This window comes from Lactuca sativa, chromosome 4 (genome assembly GCF_002870075.4).
Source record: "Lactuca sativa cultivar Salinas chromosome 4, Lsat_Salinas_v11, whole genome shotgun sequence".
NCBI lineage: Eukaryota > Viridiplantae > Streptophyta > Magnoliopsida > Asterales > Asteraceae > Lactuca > Lactuca sativa.
Genome location: NC_056626.2, coordinates 189848777 through 189870644, shown reverse-complemented (window position 1 = coordinate 189870644; position 21868 = coordinate 189848777). Strand labels below are relative to the sequence as shown.

At 39.5% G+C, this 21868-nt stretch overlaps 1 protein-coding gene and 1 long non-coding RNA gene across 3 annotated transcripts in view; both read right to left on the bottom strand.

Moving 5' to 3' along the window:
- Positions 1–4552: 4552 nt before the first annotated feature.
- On the bottom strand, positions 4553–8642 carry LOC111877159 (boron transporter 4-like). Its single transcript, XM_052771403.1, has 11 exons — positions 8432–8642; positions 8206–8344; positions 7936–8101; positions 7688–7854; positions 7435–7608; positions 7255–7350; positions 7049–7165; positions 6624–6946; positions 6235–6514; positions 6020–6157; positions 4553–5006 (listed from the first exon to the last, which is right to left on the bottom strand). Exons 1-11 carry the CDS (start codon positions 8506–8508, stop codon positions 4971–4973), a joined length of 1713 nt encoding a protein of 570 aa, XP_052627363.1. The 5' UTR covers positions 8509–8642; the 3' UTR covers positions 4553–4970.
- Positions 8643–21242: 12600 nt separating this feature from the next.
- The window catches only part of LOC111877133 (uncharacterized), a 3147-nt gene continuing 2521 nt past the window's right edge, over positions 21243–21868 (bottom strand). For both annotated transcript variants that reach the window (XR_002845297.3, XR_002845298.3), the window contains one exon: positions 21243–21503. This is a non-coding gene — a long non-coding RNA (uncharacterized LOC111877133). The remainder of the gene's footprint in view (positions 21504–21868) is intronic.

Genomic DNA, 21868 nt, shown 5'->3' with positions numbered 1-21868 from the left:
AACCTTACAGGTTACGGAGAGGGTTTGGATAGGGTTTTGAAATTTGTTAAAAGAGTTTGGATCAAGGTCAATTCGCTCCAAACCCGCCCCATTGCCAGGCCTGATTTCGACCCTATAGCCTGAGGTATTACGAAATCGAATTTGGGATAATCCAAAAAATTTCAATTTAGAAGCCTGACCACTTCTAAATTAGAAACACATAATATACCTTGTTGTTTTTGTGTTATAGAGAGATAGAATGAATCAATATATAATTTTCGTGTATGAAAACTCCAGCTCGTTTTTTGGAACCAGAAAACATTCTTATACTTGAGGGAAATATGGTTATTGATGGTTGCGTGTAGAATTGGCGCCAAAAATGTTAGTTAATGGACATAACTAACATATGCATCATCATGATGTCATCTAGTGAGTTTTTGGCGGGAAAGTGCATGACTGGAGTCTCACCTACTTGATACAAAAATATGTTTAGGTTTCGGGGCGCTACTCCTTGGAACCCCGTTCGCTGACCGGTCAGCGGAATCACCACCAGGGGCTCTGCCCCTTGGACCCTGCTAGGGGTGCTGCTCCCAGATATTTTCGAGTTCAAATATATCACACCGAGTGTGCATCCCACACCTCTAAGTGCGGTTAGTAAATGGAGTTCGGTTTATCTCATTATTAATAATAATTAAACCAAAATATATTGATAACACTAAAATCACCAACATGGTATGCTATCAACATAGTTTTTGTCATACCGATGAAGATTCCACTATGCACTCATTCTTGGAATGTAACTTTGCAACAAGGGTTTGGAATATAGTTCGAATATGGTGTCGGTTCACAAGTATAAACCCCAGGGACGTTAGATCTTTATTCATTGGAAACATTTTTATTGGCAAAACCAAAAAGGCAACAATTATTCATGCATTCTCATGGCAAATTTTGGAATTTTTGGAGATCAAGGAACGAAGTTATTTTCAAGAATGTGGAAATTTTGGAGATCAAGGAACGAATTATGGTGATGATTTTTACATGAATAGAACAAAGGGGAAATATAAACTTCTTTTGCTATGAGAAATGGTGTATCGAGACTACTGGTTCCTTATGATGTTTTCTCTTTATTTTTCTTAATTATCTACGTGTACTCTTTTGTTTTGGCTAGTTTTGTTTAATATATGTTGTCTTTTTACCAATATATAACCAACTTTTACGCATACACTGTCTATAGAGTTAATCATTACTCGATATTAACATAAAATATATTTTGTTCATCATTTTTTTTTCGAACAGCTGAATATATAAAAAAAAGAGGTTAGCGCAAGGCTAACAAAAATTTACAAAAGAATTGACAAGATAGGTTTTAACTTCCAAGACAATTAACAAACACTAATTTTCATATTCCTACGCACAATCCATTATAGAAATAGTCGATCAATCTATCAATCAGTAAATGTCTTCTAATATTAAGACCATTTAAAAGAACATCCTTACGGAAGTTCCAAAAAATCCACCACATGGTCCTAGAAATATAATTTACATATTAATAGATTGATGTGGCATTATACCGTTAGGCATATACCAATAATAGATAGATTACATAAATATAATTTACGTATTAACTTCAAAACCACATTTCTAAGAGCATAGTTCAGGCTTTTCATCTATCCAACAAAGTGAGCTTCAGGTTCATATGATGTGGCATTATACAAGTCCAAGAATAAGGTCGGACGGAATGGTTGCGGGGAAGACCCGTGGGAAGCTTCCCGCTCAGCGGAACACCGCACCGTCGGTGCGGGGAAGGGTGGCGCGGGAACGGGTGAGGGGAGCCTCTCCTGCATTCTCTCTCCAGCTGTGATTGGCTGCGATTTTTTTTTGAAATTCAATCGTTGATTAACGGTAAAAAAAAAATAATTTTTTTTGCTGTTCCGACTAAATGATTTTAAATCCATTTTTTTGTTTTTTGTTTTTTTTTTAACTTTTTAAACACCTATAAATGCACAACTATTTACCATCAAACAACATTCACACAAACCCTCTATTCTCTCCATTTTCTTCTAAAAAAAATGAATCTCGACAATCAAACCCCAACTTTCGATTGAAGGAAAAAAAGTCATGGTTTGAGTTTAAACATCCCTTCTCGAAACATTTTTGCTATCGATTCATCACCGCAAGGAGTTTATCGCCCCCAAATCGATGCTCCCATTCAATCCTCACTACAATTTCAATACCAAAATGTTGGACAATATTACCCGATGCAAGTTCCAAATGTTTCACCGCAAATGTTTTCAAACTTTGTTGTGTTTCCAGATCAACAATCATCAAATCAACCTCAACCCCAACCCCAAACTCAAACTCAAACCCAAACACAACAACAACGCCAACTTGTCGATGAGTTGGATGATTCGGAAGAAGAAGACATGATTCTCGAAACTCAACCAACACCACCCCCATAAATACGTAAAGGGAAAAAACAAGTACGCGAGGGTGTCACACAACCGGGAAGACAAAAGTCGACAACATGGCTTCCACACGAAGAGCTAGTTTTGGTCAAAGCTTGGGCTGACATTTCTGAAGATTCGATTCAAGGAAATGCACAACCGGGAGAACATTTTTGGTTTCGCATTTTAGAACGGTTTCGAGAGGAGCTAAAAAAAGGTGACGACTACTGTACGAAACATCAACTGAATTCGAAATTTCGAGAAATAGCAAAGGGGGTTTAAAAAATAAACGAGTTGTACAACAACCTAAAAGCCCAACGAAAAAGCGGCCAAGACGACGAAGAAATACTTCAAGAAGCTTTGCAGTTTTACCTTGAGGAAGTCGGAAAACCATTAAAGTGGCATGATTGTTGGAAATTATTGGTCCGTTGTCCTAGGTGGAAAAAATACGAGCAATATTTTATTTTTGGAGTCCAACAATCAAAGTGAACGAAAATGAGCTCTAGTGGTTACACAACCTCCTCCGATTCTCGGGTCGGTCTAGATTTAAATCAGAACGACGAACTCGAGCTAGAAGAAATTGTCCGCCCAATGGGTAGGGACAAAGCGAAGAGAAAGGGAAATGGACTTCGGGTGCATCTGATTTCAACGTGGACATTAACGAAATCCGGAAAATAACATCGTCGTTTGATCGATATAATCTTAATTTTTCCAAACGTTTGGCTTTCGACAAAGAAAAAGAAGAAACACGGAAAAATAAGCGGGCAGAGAGAAAAGAAATGGAGGATATGGAGTTTTTGATGAAAAACATCGATCATTTCTCGGGACCGACTCTCGAGCTCGTGATGAAGAAGAGAGAAAAATTCTGAAAAAATATTTTCCATAGGTCATTGGTTTGTTTATTTATTTATTTATTTTTTAATTTTCTAGTTTTTTAAATTTTAGGTTTAATGTAAGTTTTATTTTAATTAATGAAATGCTTTTTATTTTTAATTAAATTTTATGTTTAGTATTAATTTAAAAATTATAAATCATAAAAAAAATTATTTAAAAAAAAAGTGAGGGAAGAGTTTTCCACCCATTCCTTGGGTTTTAGGTGACGAAAAGAAAAATAAGGAAAAAAAAGGTATGACCCACAAAAAATGAGGGAAGCTTCCCTCTTATACCCTCCGGTTTATCTAAGAAGTGTGACAGTGACGTCACTTTCACAATTACAATATAAAATTTCAATTACACTCGTTTTGTTTATACAAAAACTACATTTCACACCTCTTCTTATTTCAGATTTTTAGTACAAAATAAAAAGTGATTATTATTTTTTATAAACTACACTGTTAACGAAAAGTCAACAAATTATATTTTCTAATCTTATAAAGAATCAAAATATATATGTTTTTATCAAAATTAATAACAGAAGATGTGAATGTCTAATTTACAATAGAAATGTCAAATCCATGAATTTTTTCAAGCCAAAAAAGTTTTATAAAATGAAAAACTATTTTAAGAGCTTTTTCAAACCCAAGTTTTTTCAAGAATCTTGCTAATTAGCAAACTCTTCTTTTAAGCTTTTACAATGATGTGGTGGGTATCATAGCTTTTCAATCAATAACAAATCAACTACTATAAAAACAAAGCATAGATAATCAAATGGAAAAAGCTCGGATGCATGGATTTTTTATTTTTTATTTTTTTTAATTTTAAGCTTTTTCATAACCTTTTCTACGGTCTAAGATAGGGATGGGCATAGGCGGGTACCCGCCTCATTTGGCGAGAACCGGAACCGGCGGTTCCTAGAAAGTTAGAACCGGAACCGGAACCGCTCTAGGCAGTTCTTAAATGTTTGGAACCAGTCCCGGAACCAGCGTTTCTGGTTCCGGGAGCGGGTAACCCGGTTACATGAATTTTGTTAACTTTTGTCGATAAAACCGCAATTTAGTTCGATTCAAATCAAATCAATTCGAACCAAAGACGGACAAAACCGGACCAATATATATTCTAAACTGGTCTAAGTAACACTCATATTTATATGCGATAATATATATATATATATATATATATATATATATATATATATATATATATATATATATATATATATATTAACCGGTTCCGGCGGGTACCCAGCGGGTAGCGGTTCCGAAAAAACGAGAACCGGAACCGGAACCGCTTAAGGCAGTTCCGGTTCCAAAACCGGCAGTTCCGAGGCGGTTCCGGTTCCAAAAACGGATACCCGGTTCCGATGCTCATCCCTAGTCTAAGATATTTCACTTTTATCAATTGCCAACGGGTTTGTGGCCATTTGAGTCGAGCTAAAAAAAAAAACAGGAAATTTCTCATGCTGCTTAAAAGCCCAATGGTCTGATTTTTATTATCAATGTTCCATTTGGGCTTTAAAGTTTAAACCAACCTTTTGTACATTTACAATTACATGATCAAATCAAACCAACACTAACTACTACACTGACCAAATGCATACAACTACTCATTACCTTTACAAGCATCATAGTTGAACTTTGGTTCGCTATCCGTAACTGTCTACTATCTTTTTCACTCAGACTGGGTATAGTCTTCGTGGTAAATTTGCTGCAAAAAAAATATAAAAAAAAAAGGTTTAAGAGTAAATTACAGGTTGGTCCTTATGCTTTTCCATTTGTTAAAGGTTTGATACAAATTAGTTGTAAATTTGCTTATGTGTTTACATTTTATTGCTGATTTGGTCCCAACTGCTCCATATTGTTTTGTATTCGATCAAAAATTTACTATTTTGCCCCACTTAGCACAATGGTGGTTCCCTTTGCGGGGAGGGGTAGGGCCCATTTTTATGATAGTAATACTAAGCATAAATAAATGACAAAGATTAATACCAAATATAAGATTAGGCGCAAAATAGTTTTTTAGACCAAATCTGAAACAAAATAAAATCATAAAGACAAAAACCAATAACAAAATGAAACAACAAAGGCAAATTTACAGTAAATCTTTTTGGACTTAATCCATAAGAATTGGTATAACAAAGATGGACCAAATTTGTAGTTTTGCAAATTTTGTAAGATTATTTACAATGCAACTAACTGGTTCTTTGATAGTGTGCTGATTGAGTCAAACTTAACTTCTTAAAACTGAATCAGAGGTTTTTAATTGTGGTAACAAATGGTCTGAATAACCCCATAGGAATCGTATCAAATAGCCCTTAAACGTTTTCGGGACCACCACCAAATTATTATATTTAATGAAATATATAAATATGTTTTGAACCATTAATTATTAATAAAAAATAATTGTCACTTGATATTTTATACCAATTCTATTATTAATATTAATCTACTAGCCTTCTACATTACAAAACAAATATTCAACAGGAATACAATAATATTAATTTAACATATTACAAAACAAATACAAATTAATAGGAATACAATAATATTAATTTAACATATTTTAACGATCCTGAGCAATTTCAAAAGCTGATAAATGGTCTATAACTATGAAGCAACAATATGTATACGAATAAACTTGAAAGCATGACAATTGGCATGATGTATAAGGTTGAATGATAGGAATGGAAGAAAAAACAAAAAAGTAAGTGTAGTTATTACCTGGGTGCGTCTATCTTCTCTAAAGCTAAGATTCCGAACCTTGAGCTCCCCTCTATTTGTAGTCATTTGATCAAGTATTTCAGCATCACATATTGCCACGTCACCTTCGTTGCTCCCACCATTTCCACTATCCGATTCCTGTATACACACACAGAGAGAGTAAGTCAATTCTGAATTGTGATTATATATGGATTTGTGAAAAGTTAATTAATTACCCTGAGATTGAAACTAGGAGGTCGTGTTGGACTACCCACAATTTCCTCATATTCAGCTGCATCAAGCTCCCTGAGATAATGGAGCTGGAATAGTTTTGGTAGAATGTGTTGTCTTATGCTGATGAGAAGAAAGAAAGGAACTGGGAAGAGAATTCCAGCTACAGGGACCCATGTCACACCATAACATACGAGGAAATACATGATTTGGAAGACTGTGAATATGACTATGCTTCTAAATGGGACTGACTCGATGAAAGAAGCATGAACCTTTTCCAGAACCCTGCCACCACATAGATATAGATAGCAATCTTTTTTTATTTTTTTATTTTTTTATATAAATTAGTAATCAAAACATATATTGCTCCAAAGGGAGAGAACAGAGAACTCACTTGTATCTTCTGCCAGAGGGGACAAAAAGAAGCAAAATCCTTTCCCAAAACTGGTTTCCAGGAAGACTATCAATGGCCATGTAAGCAAAATAGCCCCAAAGAACTGAAGTTGGTATTAACTTTATAAGTGGCATTGCACAAATAGATCCTGCTAAAAGAAGCGACTGCAGTAGATTGCTGACTCTTTGCTCATTAACTCTCACAGGTAAGTGTGCATCGATGTGCTCCTCAGGATCAAACTTCCCCTTTGTGTTTTCTTCTCCATCTTCTACTTTCATCACTGCTTCTTGCAAGTCCTTTAGTTCTTTAACTATCGTAGTTGTCTGCAATGTAAGAAAACAAGTTACAAAAGTATACGTACTTTGAAAATTGTGAAAACGTGTTGCTCTTTCTTGTGTTCAACACTTGATATAATGAAGACTTACAATTGGAGAGCTATCAATTTCAATGAAAACGGTTTGCATCTTGTTGTAGATCTCAGAACTGCTAGCTTTCTGCTTTATGCTTTCCTTAGCACTAGCTACCAACTTCTTTCTAATAAACTGGTAGAATAAAACAATTATATTATTAGAACAAATATATCAATCAAATTATACGTTTCTAATTATATAATTTCCTTTTGTAGACTTGCCTGTTTTTTGAGAACTGCTAGGCTTTTAGTGTGCATGGGTGATTGAGGCAAGACACCATTTGAAGGAGGTAGTCCCAATAATCCGCAAAGCAACGTCTGAAAACAACATTTAATAATTTTAAAAATATGCATCTGATTGTTAACATGTTAATTATAAGTTAATAATATAGAAAAAGGTACCATGAATCCAAGCAAAAGAATGTCATAATGATAGGCTGAAGGGTTCTTAAGGTTGAATTCTTTCTGTTGAGCTAACTGTGAAGCAACACTATGATCAAAGAAATAAAGCCCAGCTATCATAAGAGCTGGGATGAAGGCTGCAAAGATGTATGCAGGAGGAACTTTACCCATATCCTGTACTTAAATTCAAGGGAAGAATTAAGATCGAATTATGAAGTTTTATTATTTAAAATGTCTACAAATATATATTTACCTTGATAACAGTCCAATGGTATGTTGATTCAGATTCCCATAAGAGTGGACTAAAGAGTCTTCTTGGAACTCCAGAAGGGAGTTTTCCAGGTACACTGAAAGAGACAGCTGTCCACACTATAATCATCAATGGGACTCCATAGTCTGCTATCAAGCTTCTAAGTCGCCCTATATTCAGATAATACTTGTTACATATTAAGATGATAAGAATCTACAACATATTTGATAAAAAAAAAATACTCCATTCACCTGTTCCAAACCACCATGATCTTGCTTTCCTGCTTTTTAATGCAGTGTATAGAAGCCCAAATGAGAATACAACTGCAAGAATACCATTGGTGTAAAGCCACTGAAATTGATACTTCACTTTATTGGGATCCTCATTTTTAGGAATCTTGAACTCGCTCACCAGTCCCTAAACCAACAAAATCAAACTAAATGTTATAAAACATGAAACAGCAGTAAGAGTAACAAACTATTAGCTTTGAAACTTTTTCCTCCATTAGTGACTTTAGTTACCTTGATGGCCTCTTGAATGAAAAGAACAGAAATTAACATCCCAAAAGTTTCCCCTGCAATCCTTGTAAACCTATTGATGATAACACATACATTGAAAATTGCAAGAATGAACAACATCAGAGCTGTCCAAGTGCATACCCTGCAAAAATTGTGTTGCTATTAAGACATAAATTAGGAGTTGGTGATTCAGAAAGCATGGAATACTAGGGTTCTTATGTAAAATTACCATCCAGCCCATGCCAAGAACAGTTTTTGCCCCAAATCTTGCCTCCCTTTAGCAAAGTTATACAAGTAAGTGTACATGATAACAGTAGGTTCTGCTACTCCTAATATCAGAAGAGGTTGTCCACCAAGTATTGAGTGTATGAGACCACATATAGCAGTAGAAGTCAAAGTTTCAACTGTGCTCAAACTTCCATCTACAACAGTTGAAAAAGTTAACTAATTACCATTTCGAATCATCTAATTGTATTTACTTTCCTCATCTATAGAATATAGAATACCTGTATCTCTACTAAGTTGCTCCCCAAATGCTATGACAGGTAGTGCAGAAGCAAAGAAGATGTATGTAGTTGGAGCCAAAATCCTATAAACAATCGTAATTTGCATTTTGAATCAATATAGTTCTCAGAAAATGGTGACTCGAAACAGTCGATCTAGTTGAAATGCTGAATCATTAGGTTATACATACATAGAGAACTACGTATAATTTGGATCATGCACGTAAACCAGAGGAACGAAGAGGATTACCCAATTCCAGAGCGAATTCCGACATTCCAATCCTGTTTATAGCATAATGCTCTTCCTCTAACATCATCTGCAATCCCTCTGAATGGAGATTTCAAATGCTCCATTCCTGAAATTGTATAAATGTCGATCAAACGTAAATAATCAGTTTACACTTATACGATTTCAAATAGATTCATTCAGATTCAATCTCATAATCTCATTCTAGCGAATTGATTATCGACTTGTTATCCTTATATACAAACACATTTTTTAATGAAATCATCTAGACTTACAAAATTTCAAACAACTAACATGCAAAGAAGACGATAAATGATGAATGTGCAATAGTGAGATGAATCATAACTGCATTATACTGAAGAAAGACACAAATAATCTGCAAAAATAAAATAGTTCATCAAAAAAAAAACCTGACGAAGAATGGTGACAAGTGACTCAAAACTGCAACTGTTAGAGTCAGAATTCAGAAAATTGGAAGTCAACCTTTTGAGGCAAAGTGAAAGGGTCTGATAGGTTAGGGTACTCTGCGTATCACCATCCTTTTTGTATTCTACAACTGGGCCCACGAAATATAAGGAATCTAAAAATTTAGCTAAGAATAAAAGGGGTCGAAACTCGAAATCTGTATTAAAATTTAAAATTGATACAATATCATGAACAAAATCTATTAAAAATATAAATTATTAATATAATGACGTAAATTTTATAATCATATTTCGACCAAAAGTTTACTCATTTTAATTCCTCAATTAGTCCATTTTTCCGACTCTACCTTAGTTTATAGTGTTTTTGTTAACTTTACAAGGGAAATACTTTTATAGGTAATAAACAGTCTTGTTTGTAAGCCAGTAATATTTTTATTTTTTTTACATGGTTTACTATTAAAATTACATTCGTTGTCTAATAAATCACTTTTATCGGCTATTACAAGACTATTTGATTTACGTTTTAAAGAAACAACATTAAAGTTGTATCATTAACTCATATTTTTATATACAACTAGTAAAGAGGCTGCGGCTACGCCGTTTTTGGGGTAATATGGGAAAAATCGGCAAATTTTAAAAGATATGTGCTGAAATTGTAAATCACCACAAATATGGGAGAAAGTCGACAACCCCTAAAATTAGATTTCAAAAGTGTACAACCAAAAGAATGGTCACTGCTGACGAAAATTCAAAAATGTTGTGACAATAATGTTAAAGTTGCCAAAGTTGGGAAAATATGGTGACAAAATTCAAAAGAATGTTAAAAGATTTGTGGCAAAAACATCAAAAATGTAAAACTTTTGACTGTAAGGACTAAAAGTATCAAACTCACTAAAGTTTTGTGGCAAAAACCAAAAAGCAGAAAAATTTAATGAAAACGCAAATGTATAAAAGTTTTTAATTTCAGGGCGAAAAGTGTTAAATGCACCAAAGATTTGTGGTAAAAACCTAAAGGCCAAAAAGATACTATCAAAATCTGGATATTGACAGAAAATACCCAAATATAATTGAGGGACCATTTTTGCCAAAAAATGTGCCAGTTTACTATTGCTAAGAATCATTTCCATAATATATATATATATATATATATATATATATATATATATATATATATATATATATATATATATATATACACACACACACACACACACACTAGCTGTTTACCCGCGCCAAGCGCCGGGTGCTAATAGTTTTTTCAGAAATTAGTTTGTAGAGGTAGCGATTAGTTATTTTGCGCAAATAGTTTACTATATCTAAACATATATCAATAAGAGTCATGCTAGCATAAATGAAATCCATAAAAACTAAAAACAAAAAAGTTGGGACATTTTACTAATGCATACGAACCAATGATTGATTGTGCATTATTAATTGTGCAATATTTTTTTATACACCACATTTGATGTATAGACTTCACTGTCGTTGAATTGTTCGTCAAGCTTTACTAAAACATTTGTATTGAGACGTGATATCCTTTAGACAATGCCACATAAAGTTGGCAATGCAAGAAACCTGATCCCTTATATAAATACCTACATTTAGAATTTTAAAGCGACAGTGAACTGTTCTCCCCCTGACATGTTATTAGTCGCAACACCCAATGAAGCGGTGGCAAGTGCAATATGACCACACGAACGGATATTAGCAAGTAAGATTTGTAAAAAAAATGTTTGTTCTGTTCCACCGGGACCGTCTATGAAGAACACTCATAAAATATCATTTATCGACATGTTGCATGATCTCATCATACGCAAATTTTTGTTCATGATAGAGAAAATCTTGGGCCACTAAACGTTCAAAATTTATAACTATAGAGCATTATTCGTTTACTTCATGAAAAACTTCAAATTTTAAATGACATTTTGATATATCTTTGGAAGATTAAAATCATCAATATCATCACCCAAAGATTGTAGGAATACCAAGATGTCAGTGTGATTCAAATGAGTTAAAAATACGATATGTTGATGTTTTTTCATTCGGAAACATATCTTATTCTAAAGAGACGGCGGTGACAAAAAAAGTTGGTAAATAGCTTCGTTTAGGAAAATAATTTCCTTTCAAAAATTAGTTGCCTACCGGAAACATGCAATATTCTAGAGAATGTTCAAAGAGGCAGGCGATAGTTTTTTTGCCGAATAGTTTACTTTAGGTGATTAGTTTGCAGTTGGAAAACAACAAATAGTTTTCTGTCGGAAATCAGTTTCCTTTAAAAGCTTTTTTGTTTTTTTTTTTTTTTTATGCCCGGAGGATAGCTTCTTTTTGGTCATACATTCGTTTAAGTTTATATAACACTAATGATAAATATCATATCGTTAAATAAAAGTAACATGCTAATTTTCGTAATTAGTGAATGTTTATATCAATTAATCAACTTCTTAGATCATTAAACCGAATAATGAAATAAGAATAAAACATCAATCCAACTAAGGTTCAAAATAAAAAATATGTTGTCTCTTTGGTTAAAATAAAGATATGTTTCAGTTTGATTTAAAAATATAGATATGCTACCATTTTTTCAAAATCTGTCTTACTAAAACAAATATAGGTAAAACCATATAAATCATCAAATAGGTAGATTGTTATAAATACCATAAAAAATATATTTTGTTACTGATGAATTATATATTTATGAGTAAATTATTAAAATCGTCTCTGTGGTTTGGTCAAAATTACACGTTTGGTCCCTAACCTTTTTTTTGCACTCGGATCGTCCTTGTGGTTTGATTTTGTTGCGTTTTTCGTCCCTGTGGTTTGATTTTGTTGCATTTTTCATCCCTTACATACATAAGTTAGGGACCAAACATGCAATTTTTATCAAACCATAGGGACAAAAAACGCAACAAAATCAAACCACAGGGACAATCCAAGTGCAAAAAAAAAGTTAGGGACCAAACGTGCAACTTGACCAAACCACGGGGACGATTTCAGTAATTTACTCTATATTTATACATGTTTTGATTTTGAATTTATGCTATAAAACAGATATATACATAACTATATGATTAAATAGATGATGTAAAGTTAAAATAGATGACCATTATTTGTACCAGGCCAACAATAAACATCGAACATTAAGGGTTTATACATAAGCTCCAAATATCACTACTAGAAAATTGGTGCAATAGCTACAACACAATCCGTAGCTAATCCGTAGCTATAAGCGGATAGCTATGGAATTGCTACGGAAAATTGGCTGTAGCATAATGGCCCGTGGCTAAATTATAGCTACGGATTAGCTACAGAATCGCTACGAAATTTTCCGTAGCTACTATAGCTACAGAATAGCTACAGAAATAAATAGCTACAAATTTCCTATGGAATAGTTACGGAATTAGATAGCTACGGAACTAAATAGCTACGGATCCAAATAGCTACAGAACTAAATAGCTACGGAATAGCTACGGATCCAAATAGCTACGGAATAGCTACGAAAGTAAATAGCTGCTAGCTATTTACTTTCGTAGCTATTCCGTAGCTAAATTCGTTTTATTTTAAAAAAAAATTAATTTAAAAATTTCCAATTTTTTGTCAAATACCACATTCAATTCACATTTGTCTCAAATACCATATAAAATACACCAAAAAATGTAACAGCCCGGAATCCCAGGTATTATTAAAATTATGTTTTTGGGGTGATTTAAGAGGGGACTCGGCGAGTTGGAGCCTAGACTCGCCGAGTAGGATCGCGGACTTGGTCGCGGGTCCGCGACTGGACTCGACGAGTCCAGATATGGACTCGGCGAGTCGACGCTGTTCAGCAGAAACCCTAACCGTTCAGTTTGGATCGTATTTAACGCCTCTTAGGCCGTCATTTTCAGTCTTTTGGTCAATTGAGAGGAACCCTAATCGCTGTGGACGCCTAGAGCAAGGGAGAAAGCTTTGGAACTTGGAAGAATTGGTTAGGCAAGAAGAAGAAGGAATTGGCTAAAGGAATATCAAGGAGGATTGAGTCCTGAGATTTGGGGGACACAGAGAGTGCGTTTTCAGGTAATAACTCGGACCAAATCTGTTATTTTGATGTATTTATGAAATTAGGGTTTATAGAACCCATTTAGTGATTTGATGAAGTAATGCCTTGTTACCCCACGATTATAGTCTTGTATTAGGACCTTTAGAGGTCCAGAAGGTCCCATGCATGTGTACTTCGGGACGAGACCTATCTCAGGAAGCAGTTACTCGTCTGCATGGCATGGACTCGCCGAGTTGTTCTTCAGACTCGGCGAGTAGCTTGAAGATTCACTGGGACTCGCCGAGTTGTTCATCAGACTCGGCGAGTGGAGTCGGGGTGGCCCCGCGATTCTTCCACGAGGACCTCGTCGAGTCAAGAGGGATACTCGACGAGTAGAAAGGGAATATTCAGGAATTTGTGAGGACGACTAGACTCGCCGAGTCGCCATGGTACTCGCCGAGTCCAGTCGAGTTGACCGTTGACCAGAGTTGACCTAAGTCTGACTTCTTAGGAATAGTCACACTTAAATGATATGAGTGTTAATGAGTTATGTAATGTTATAGGAGAGTTGTAGCTCGTTGGTTTGTGCGCGAGTGATTTCAGGAGTTGCTAGCTTTCAGCACTTACGAGGTGAGTCTTCTCACTATACTGTACCCGGAAGGGTTTGACTGTGTGACCGGAAGGTCGGATATGATAAGTGATATGTATGCTATATGTGGTATGTTATATGTTATATGTGCTATGTATTATGGGCCGGAAGGCGATATGATGTGTGATGGACCGGAAGGTCGGCGTGGGTAAGGCCGGAAGGTTTACCCAGCAGGGACGGAAGTCCCCTGAGACACATGGACCGGAGGATGTGTGATGGACCGGAAGGTCGGCGTGGGTAAGGCCGGAAGGTCGGGCCTGGAAAGGCGTATGTGCGTAAGTTGTATATTGGGGAACTCACTAAGCATTTATGCTTACAGTTGTTGTGCATGTATTTCAGGTACTAGCGAGGACCGTGGGAAGGCGCCGGCATGATCGATACACACTGAAGATTGTTTTATGGTCTTGGGAGATTGAATAATTGTATTGACCGAATAATTAAACTGTTTATGCCTTGTTTTTAATGGAAATATTTATGTTTAAAAATGAAAAATTTGTTTGAAAAAGTTGAGTTGTCACAATTGGTATCAGAGCCTTGGTTTGAGGGATTCGGGTGCACCTTCGGGGGTAACTGAACTCAAACCGAGGATTTGAGGAAACTTTTCAAATAAAGGCATAAACTTTTGTAAATGGTTTTGTGGTAAGCAAGGAAGAAGCAGTGTGTACGATCAGTCAGCGCCCGAACGGTAAAGATCCCCAAAATACCTTACAATATTATATGATATGAATTGTTATGCATGCTAGAAGACTAGGTATTCATGATAGGACTAGAGTGGCCTGATTTGTGATGCCTTAGTCTAGGGAAGTTGCTTATATGAGATGCTTTGCTAGTATGCGGGTAGATAGAGCGTGTCAGAAGTAGAGTACTCACTATCTGGAGATTGGGGAGGAGGACTTGGGATGAACATTGATGCGGTGTGGTCGGTAGTATTGGGCCCGTACTACCGAGGATACCGGGTCAGTGGGAGGTCCAAGTAAGAATCCCTGGATATCTGGGACTGAGTAGGGTTGCGTGTCGAGTATGATTATACTCGGTAGAATCTCTGATAGTTTTATGTTGTATTTCAGAGATATCATGGTTAGACCGCGGCACGGGGCAAGTACGAGCGGTATGAGTGACGAGGATATTCGTCAGATGATCCACGAGGAGGTGGCGGCGGCGATCCGGGCTGAGATCCCGGAGATGTTTGGGTCTATCAAGACCACCTTGATGGAGACGTTCGACGAGCGGTACGCCGCATTGACTGAGGCTGCAACCGCTGCAGCTACCGCAGCTGTGGCCGCTGCTAGGCCACAGGGGGGTGACTCATTGCTGTTCCGAGAGTTCAGCAACACGAAGCCACCAGAGTTCGATGGGACGCAGGATCCGATTGCTGCGATGAGGTGGATCGCGGATATAGAGGGGTGCTTCTATACTTGTTCATGCCCGGAGCACCTGAGGGTACGGTTCGCTTTGAACCAGCTCCATCTGGGAGCGAAGGATTGGTGGAAGTTCGTGACATCGAATTTCACTTTGGCAGAGACTACAGTGGTGACATGGGAAGGATTTACTGCCATGTTCAGGGATGAGTACGTTCCCCCGGTGGAGAGGGAACGATTGGTGCAGGAGTTCTTAACCCTCAAGCAGGGTACCGATTCTGTTGCGGTGATTACACGGAAGTTTCATGAGAGGGCGATGTTTTGCCCTGAGCTGGTGTCCTCAGAGCAGGCTCGGATGAGCCGATACTTGGGTGTCTTGAGGAGGGATATTCGGGAGTTTGTGTCAAACTCCACTTACCACACTTTTGCTGAGCTTCAGGCGAATGCCAGGAAGCGCGAGATCGAGTTGGAGACTCAGGCTAGGGAGGAGGCCGAGTCTCAGCGGGTGGATCGGCGACCGGCTCAGTTCCAGCCGGCAGCCAAGCGGACCAAGTCCGCTGATTCGAGGACAGGAGGTTCGAAGGGTCGCACTTGCGGGAAGTGCGGCAAGAGTCATGATGGAGCATGTCGATTTGGTGCTTGCTACAAGTGTGGCAAGGAGGGGCACATTGCTAGGGAGTGCCCCAAGGGATTTTCGGTTTGCTTTCATTGCAACCAGACTGGCCATAGGAAGGCCGAGTGCCCTCAGCTTCTTCAGGGATCTGCACCTGCTGCCGGAGTTACTGCGACTCGACCGGTGAAGGCCGAGGCCCCGAGGGCTCGGGGGAGAGCCTTTCAGCTGACCGCGGAAGAGGTCCGCGCTGCGCCCGATGTTGTGGCAGGTATGTTGTAATTCATGTAATTATTTTAATGTCGATATGTTATGCTTATGTTATTATGCGCGTAGGTACTTTCCTTGTGAACTCTGTGCCTGCCTTAGTGTTATTTGACTCGGGTGCGAGTAGGTCCTTTGTGTCCTTGGCCTTTAGTCAGCATATTGGCGTTAGTCGTGAGTCGTTGAGTCGACCTTTGAGAGTCTCTATAGCTGACGAGAAGGTGATTTGTGCTACGGAGGTTCTTCGGGGATGTGTACTAGAGATTTTCGGGGTTGGATTCCCGATTGATCTGATTCCTATCGCGATGGGGGATGTCTGTGTCATCGTGGGCATGGACTGGCTGAGCCGGTTCGGCGCTGTCATCGACTGTGAGCGTCAGTTGGTGACTATACGAGACCCTAGAGGAGGAGTTCTTTCGGTATACGGCGAGGGTACCCGTTCGGGATCAGCTTTTTGTTCGGCCGCTAGGGCGAGGCAGTGTCTACGGCAGGGCTGTAAGGGTTTCGTGGCGTATGTGATGGATACGCGGGAGGTTTCTGAGAAACCGAAGTCAGTTGAGGAAGTTCCGGTGGTGCGCGAGTTTTCAGATGTCTTTCCCGAGGAGTTGCCGGGAGTACCGCCTGTGAGGCAAGTAGAGTTTAGTATCGATCTGGTTCCGGGGGCAGCGCCTATTGCCAAAGTGCCTTATCGTCTTGCACCTCCAGAGATGCAAGAGTTGTCCTCGCAACTCCAGGAGTTGCTGGGGAAGGGATTCATTCGGCCGAGCAGCTCGCCATGGGGAGCACCTATTCTGTTCGTCAAAAAGAAGGATGGTTCACACCGGATGTGCATTGATTACCGGGAGTTGAACAAGCTAACGGTCAAGAACCGTTACCCGTTGCCGAGGATCGATGATTCATTCGATCAGTTGCAGGGAGCATCTTGGTTTTCCAAGATCGATCTGAGGTCGGGATACCATCAGGTGAGAGTACGGGATGAAGACGTCCAGAAGACAGCGTTTAGGACGCGATATGGACATTATGAGTTTGTGGTGATGCCTTTTGGACTCACCAATGCCCCGGCTGTGTTCATGGATCTCATGAACAGGGTATGCAGGCCGATGTTGGATCGGTCGGTGATCGTATTTATCGACGACATTCTGGTGTATTCGAGATCGAGAGAGCAGCATGAGGAGCATTTGAGGGAGGTCCTTGAGGTATTGAGGTCGGAGAAACTTTATGCAAAGTTCTCCAAATGTGACTTCTGGTTGCGGGAAGTCCAGTTTCTAGGACATGTGGTTAATCAGAAAGGGATATTGGTCGATCCGGCCAAGGTTGAGGCGGTGATGAGTTAGGAGGTGCCGAAGTCACCCTCCGAGATCAGAAGTTTCCTTGGGTTGGCAGGGTATTATCGGAGATTTATCAAGGATTTCTCCAAGATCGCAGTGCCACTCACCAGATTGACCCGGAAGGGTGTTACGTTCTCATGGGGGCCCGAGCAGCAGACCTCCTTTGAGACACTTCGCCAAAGATTGTGCGAAGCCCCGGTATTAGCTCTTCCAGAAGGGATGGAAGATTTCGTGGTATATTGCGACGCATCGATTTCGGGATTGGGTGCAGTGTTAATGCAGAGGGGTCATGTGATAGCTTATGCGTCGAGGCAGCTGAAGCCTCATGAGGCGAGATATCCCACGCATGATTTAGAGTTGGGGGCAGTAGTGTTCGCTCTCAAGATTTGGCGTCACTACTTGTATGGGGTTCGATGTACGATATACACGGACCATAAGAGTTTGAAGTATTTGATGGATCAACCCAACCTAAATATGCGTCAGAGGAGGTGGTTGGATGTGGTCAAGGATTATGATTGTGAGATCCTGTACCACCCAGGCAAGGCTAATGTGGTAGCCGATGCATTGAGTCGCAGGGCGGAGAGCACTCCATTGCGAGACGTATGCTTGAGACTGACTGTGATGACTCCAGTATTGGACGCTATTCGTAGGGCCCAGGCGGAGGCTGTGCGACCAGAAATGCAGAAGAAAGAGCGGGTTGTGGGGTTAATCTCAGAGTTTGTCAAGGATAGTCGAGGCCTTATGACGTTTCAGGGTCGGATTTGGGTACCGTTCGTGGGCGGTACGCGTACTACTTTGATGGAAGAGGCTCATAGATCGAAATTCTCGATCCATCCTGGTGCTACAAAGATGTATTTGGATTTAAAGAAGGAATATTGGTGGCCCTGTATGAAGAGGGACGTGACATGGTTCGTTGAGAGGTGCTTGACCTGCCGTAGGGTTAAGGCTGAGCACCAGAGACCGCATGGCAAGTTACAGCCATTGGAGATTCCCGAATGGAAGTGGGAACAGATTACTATGGATTTTATCACCAAATTGCCGAGGACTGCTAGGGGAGTTGACGCAATTTGGGTGATCGTGGATAGGTTGACAAAGAGTGCACACTTCCTTGCCATCAGTGAGAGTTCTTCGGCGGAGAAATTGGCGGAGATATACGTGAGAGAGGTGGTGTCTCGGCACGGGGTGCCGATCTCGATTGTGTCAGACCGTGATGTGCGCTTTACTTCCAGATTCTGGAAGAAATTCCATGAGGAGCTGGGTACTAAATTGCATTTTAGTACCGCATACCATCCCCAGACAGACGGTCAGAGCGAGCGGACAATTCAGACACTGGAGGACATGCTCCGAGCGTGTGTGTTAGACTTCGGGGGTAGTTGGGATGCGTATTTACCATTGGCGGAGTTTTCCTACAACAACAGCCATCATTCGAGCATTGGTATGCCGCCTTTCGAGCTGTTGTATGGTAGGAGGTGTCGGACTCCCATTTGCTGGGGAGAGGTGGGACAGAGAGTGATGGGCAGCACGGAGATCATACTCCAGACGACAGAGCAGATTCAACAAGTGAGACAAAGACTATTGACTGCCCAGAGCCGACAGAAGAGTTACGCAGACAGGCGCCGATCCGAGCTTGAATTTCAAGTCGGCGACTTCGTTCTCCTGAAGGTCTCTCCTTGGAAAGGAGTGATTCGGTTCAGGAAGAGGGGCAAGTTGGGGCCCCGGTATATTGGGCCATTTCGTGTGATTGCAAGGATAGGCCGGGTAGCCTATCGGTTGGAGTTGCCAGCGGAGTTGGGTCAGATCCATGACACTTTTCATGTGTCGCAGTTGAGGAAGTGCATAGCCGATGAGTCGGCAGTGGTTCCATTGGAAGATATTCAGGTGGATGCGAGCCTGAATTACGCGGAGAGACCAGTGGCTATCAGGGATCGGAAGATCAAGGTTCTGAGGAACAAGGAAGTACCTCTGGTGTTGGTTCAATGGCAACACCGTAAAGGATCAGAAATGACTTGGGAACCGGAGCGCGAAATGCGGGAGCAACATCCGGAACTATTTGCAGAATGAGACTTCGAGGGCGAAGTCTAATCCAAGTGGGGGAGAATTGTAACAGCCCGGAATCCCAGGTATTATTAAAATTATGTTTTTGGGGTGATTTAAGAGGGGACTCGGCGAGTTGGAGCCTAGACTCGCCGAGTAGGATCGCGGACTTGGTCGCGGGTCCGCGACTGGACTCGACGAGTCCAGATATGGACTCGGCGAGTCGACGCTGTTCAGCAGAAACCCTAACCGTTCAGTTTGGATCGTATTTAACGCCTCTTAGGCCGTCATTTTCAGTCTTTTGGTCAATTGAGAGGAACCCTAATCGCTGTGGACGCCTAGAGCAAGGGAGAAAGCTTTGGAACTTGGAAGAATTGGTTAGGCAAGAAGAAGAAGGAATTGGCTAAAGGAATATCAAGGAGGATTGAGTCCTGAGATTTGGGGGACACAGAGAGTGCGTTTTCAGGTAATAACTCGGACCAAATCTGTTATTTTGATGTATTTATGAAATTAGGGTTTATAGAACCCATTTAGTGATTTGATGAAGTAATGCCTTGTTACCCCACGATTATAGTCTTGTATTAGGACCTTTAGAGGTCCAGAAGGTCCCATGCATGTGTACTTCGGGACGAGACCTATCTCAGGAAGCAGTTACTCGTCTGCATGGCATGGACTCGCCGAGTTGTTCTTCAGACTCGGCGAGTAGCTTGAAGATTCACTGGGACTCGCCGAGTTGTTCATCAGACTCGGCGAGTGGAGTCGGGGTGGCCCCGCGATTCTTCCACGAGGACCTCGTCGAGTCAAGAGGGATACTCGACGAGTAGAAAGGGAATATTCAGGAATTTGTGAGGACGACTAGACTCGCCGAGTCGCCATGGTACTCGCCGAGTCCAGTCGAGTTGACCGTTGACCAGAGTTGACCTAAGTCTGACTTCTTAGGAATAGTCACACTTAAATGATATGAGTGTTAATGAGTTATGTAATGTTATAGGAGAGTTGTAGCTCGTTGGTTTGTGCGCGAGTGATTTCAGGAGTTGCTAGCTTTCAGCACTTACGAGGTGAGTCTTCTCACTATACTGTACCCGGAAGGGTTTGACTGTGTGACCGGAAGGTCGGATATGATAAGTGATATGTATGCTATATGTGGTATGTTATATGTTATATGTGCTATGTATTATGGGCCGGAAGGCGATATGATGTGTGATGGACCGGAAGGTCGGCGTGGGTAAGGCCGGAAGGTTTACCCAGCAGGGACGGAAGTCCCCTGAGACACATGGACCGGAGGATGTGTGATGGACCGGAAGGTCGACGTGGGTAAGGCCGGAAGGTCGGGCCTGGAAAGGCGTATGTGCGTAAGTTGTATATTGGGGAACTCACTAAGCATTTATGCTTACAGTTGTTGTGCATGTATTTCAGGTACTAGCGAGGACCGTGGGAAGGCGCCGGCATGATCGATACACACTGAAGATTGTTTTATGGTCTTGGGAGTTTGAATAATTGTATTGACCGAATAATTAAACTGTTTATGCCTTGTTTTTAATGGAAATATTTATGTTTAAAAATGAAAAATTTGTTTGAAAAAGTTGAGTTGTCACAAAAAACGTCCCTAATACCAAGTTTGACACATTCCATTCCATTATCCAAAATATCTTACAAAAGTAAGCATTACTTAACAAAACAAACAATATCAAATGTTTACAAATTCAATTGTTCCAAAATACTTATCAATTGTCCTCAGGTGGATTATCGGGGGGAGCACGGGGTTGATGTCAAGACATATTCATCATCCTCATAACCATTTCCATTTGTTCTTTCATTTGTTGTTGTTGTTGTTCCATGGTAGAAACTTGTGCACGCAACCTATCAACCTAAAAAAAAATGGCAACACAATGCAATAATTAAACAATATTAGCAATGTACTTTAGTTTATTATAACAATGCATTTTTGTTTATAATACTTATAGCAATATACTTAACTTTTAACAATAATAGCAACGCACTTATGTTTATTATTAATTTAATCAATATTATCAACAAACTACCTAACTTTTAACCATAATAGCAACGTACTTTTGTTTATTATCAATTTAATCAATATTATCAACAAACTACCTAACTTTTAACCATAATAGCAATGTCCTTTTGTTTATTATCAACTTAATCAATATTATCAACATACAAATCAACGTACTTTTTTGGTTGAGTATTAATCTTTTATTTGGTTAAAGTTTCT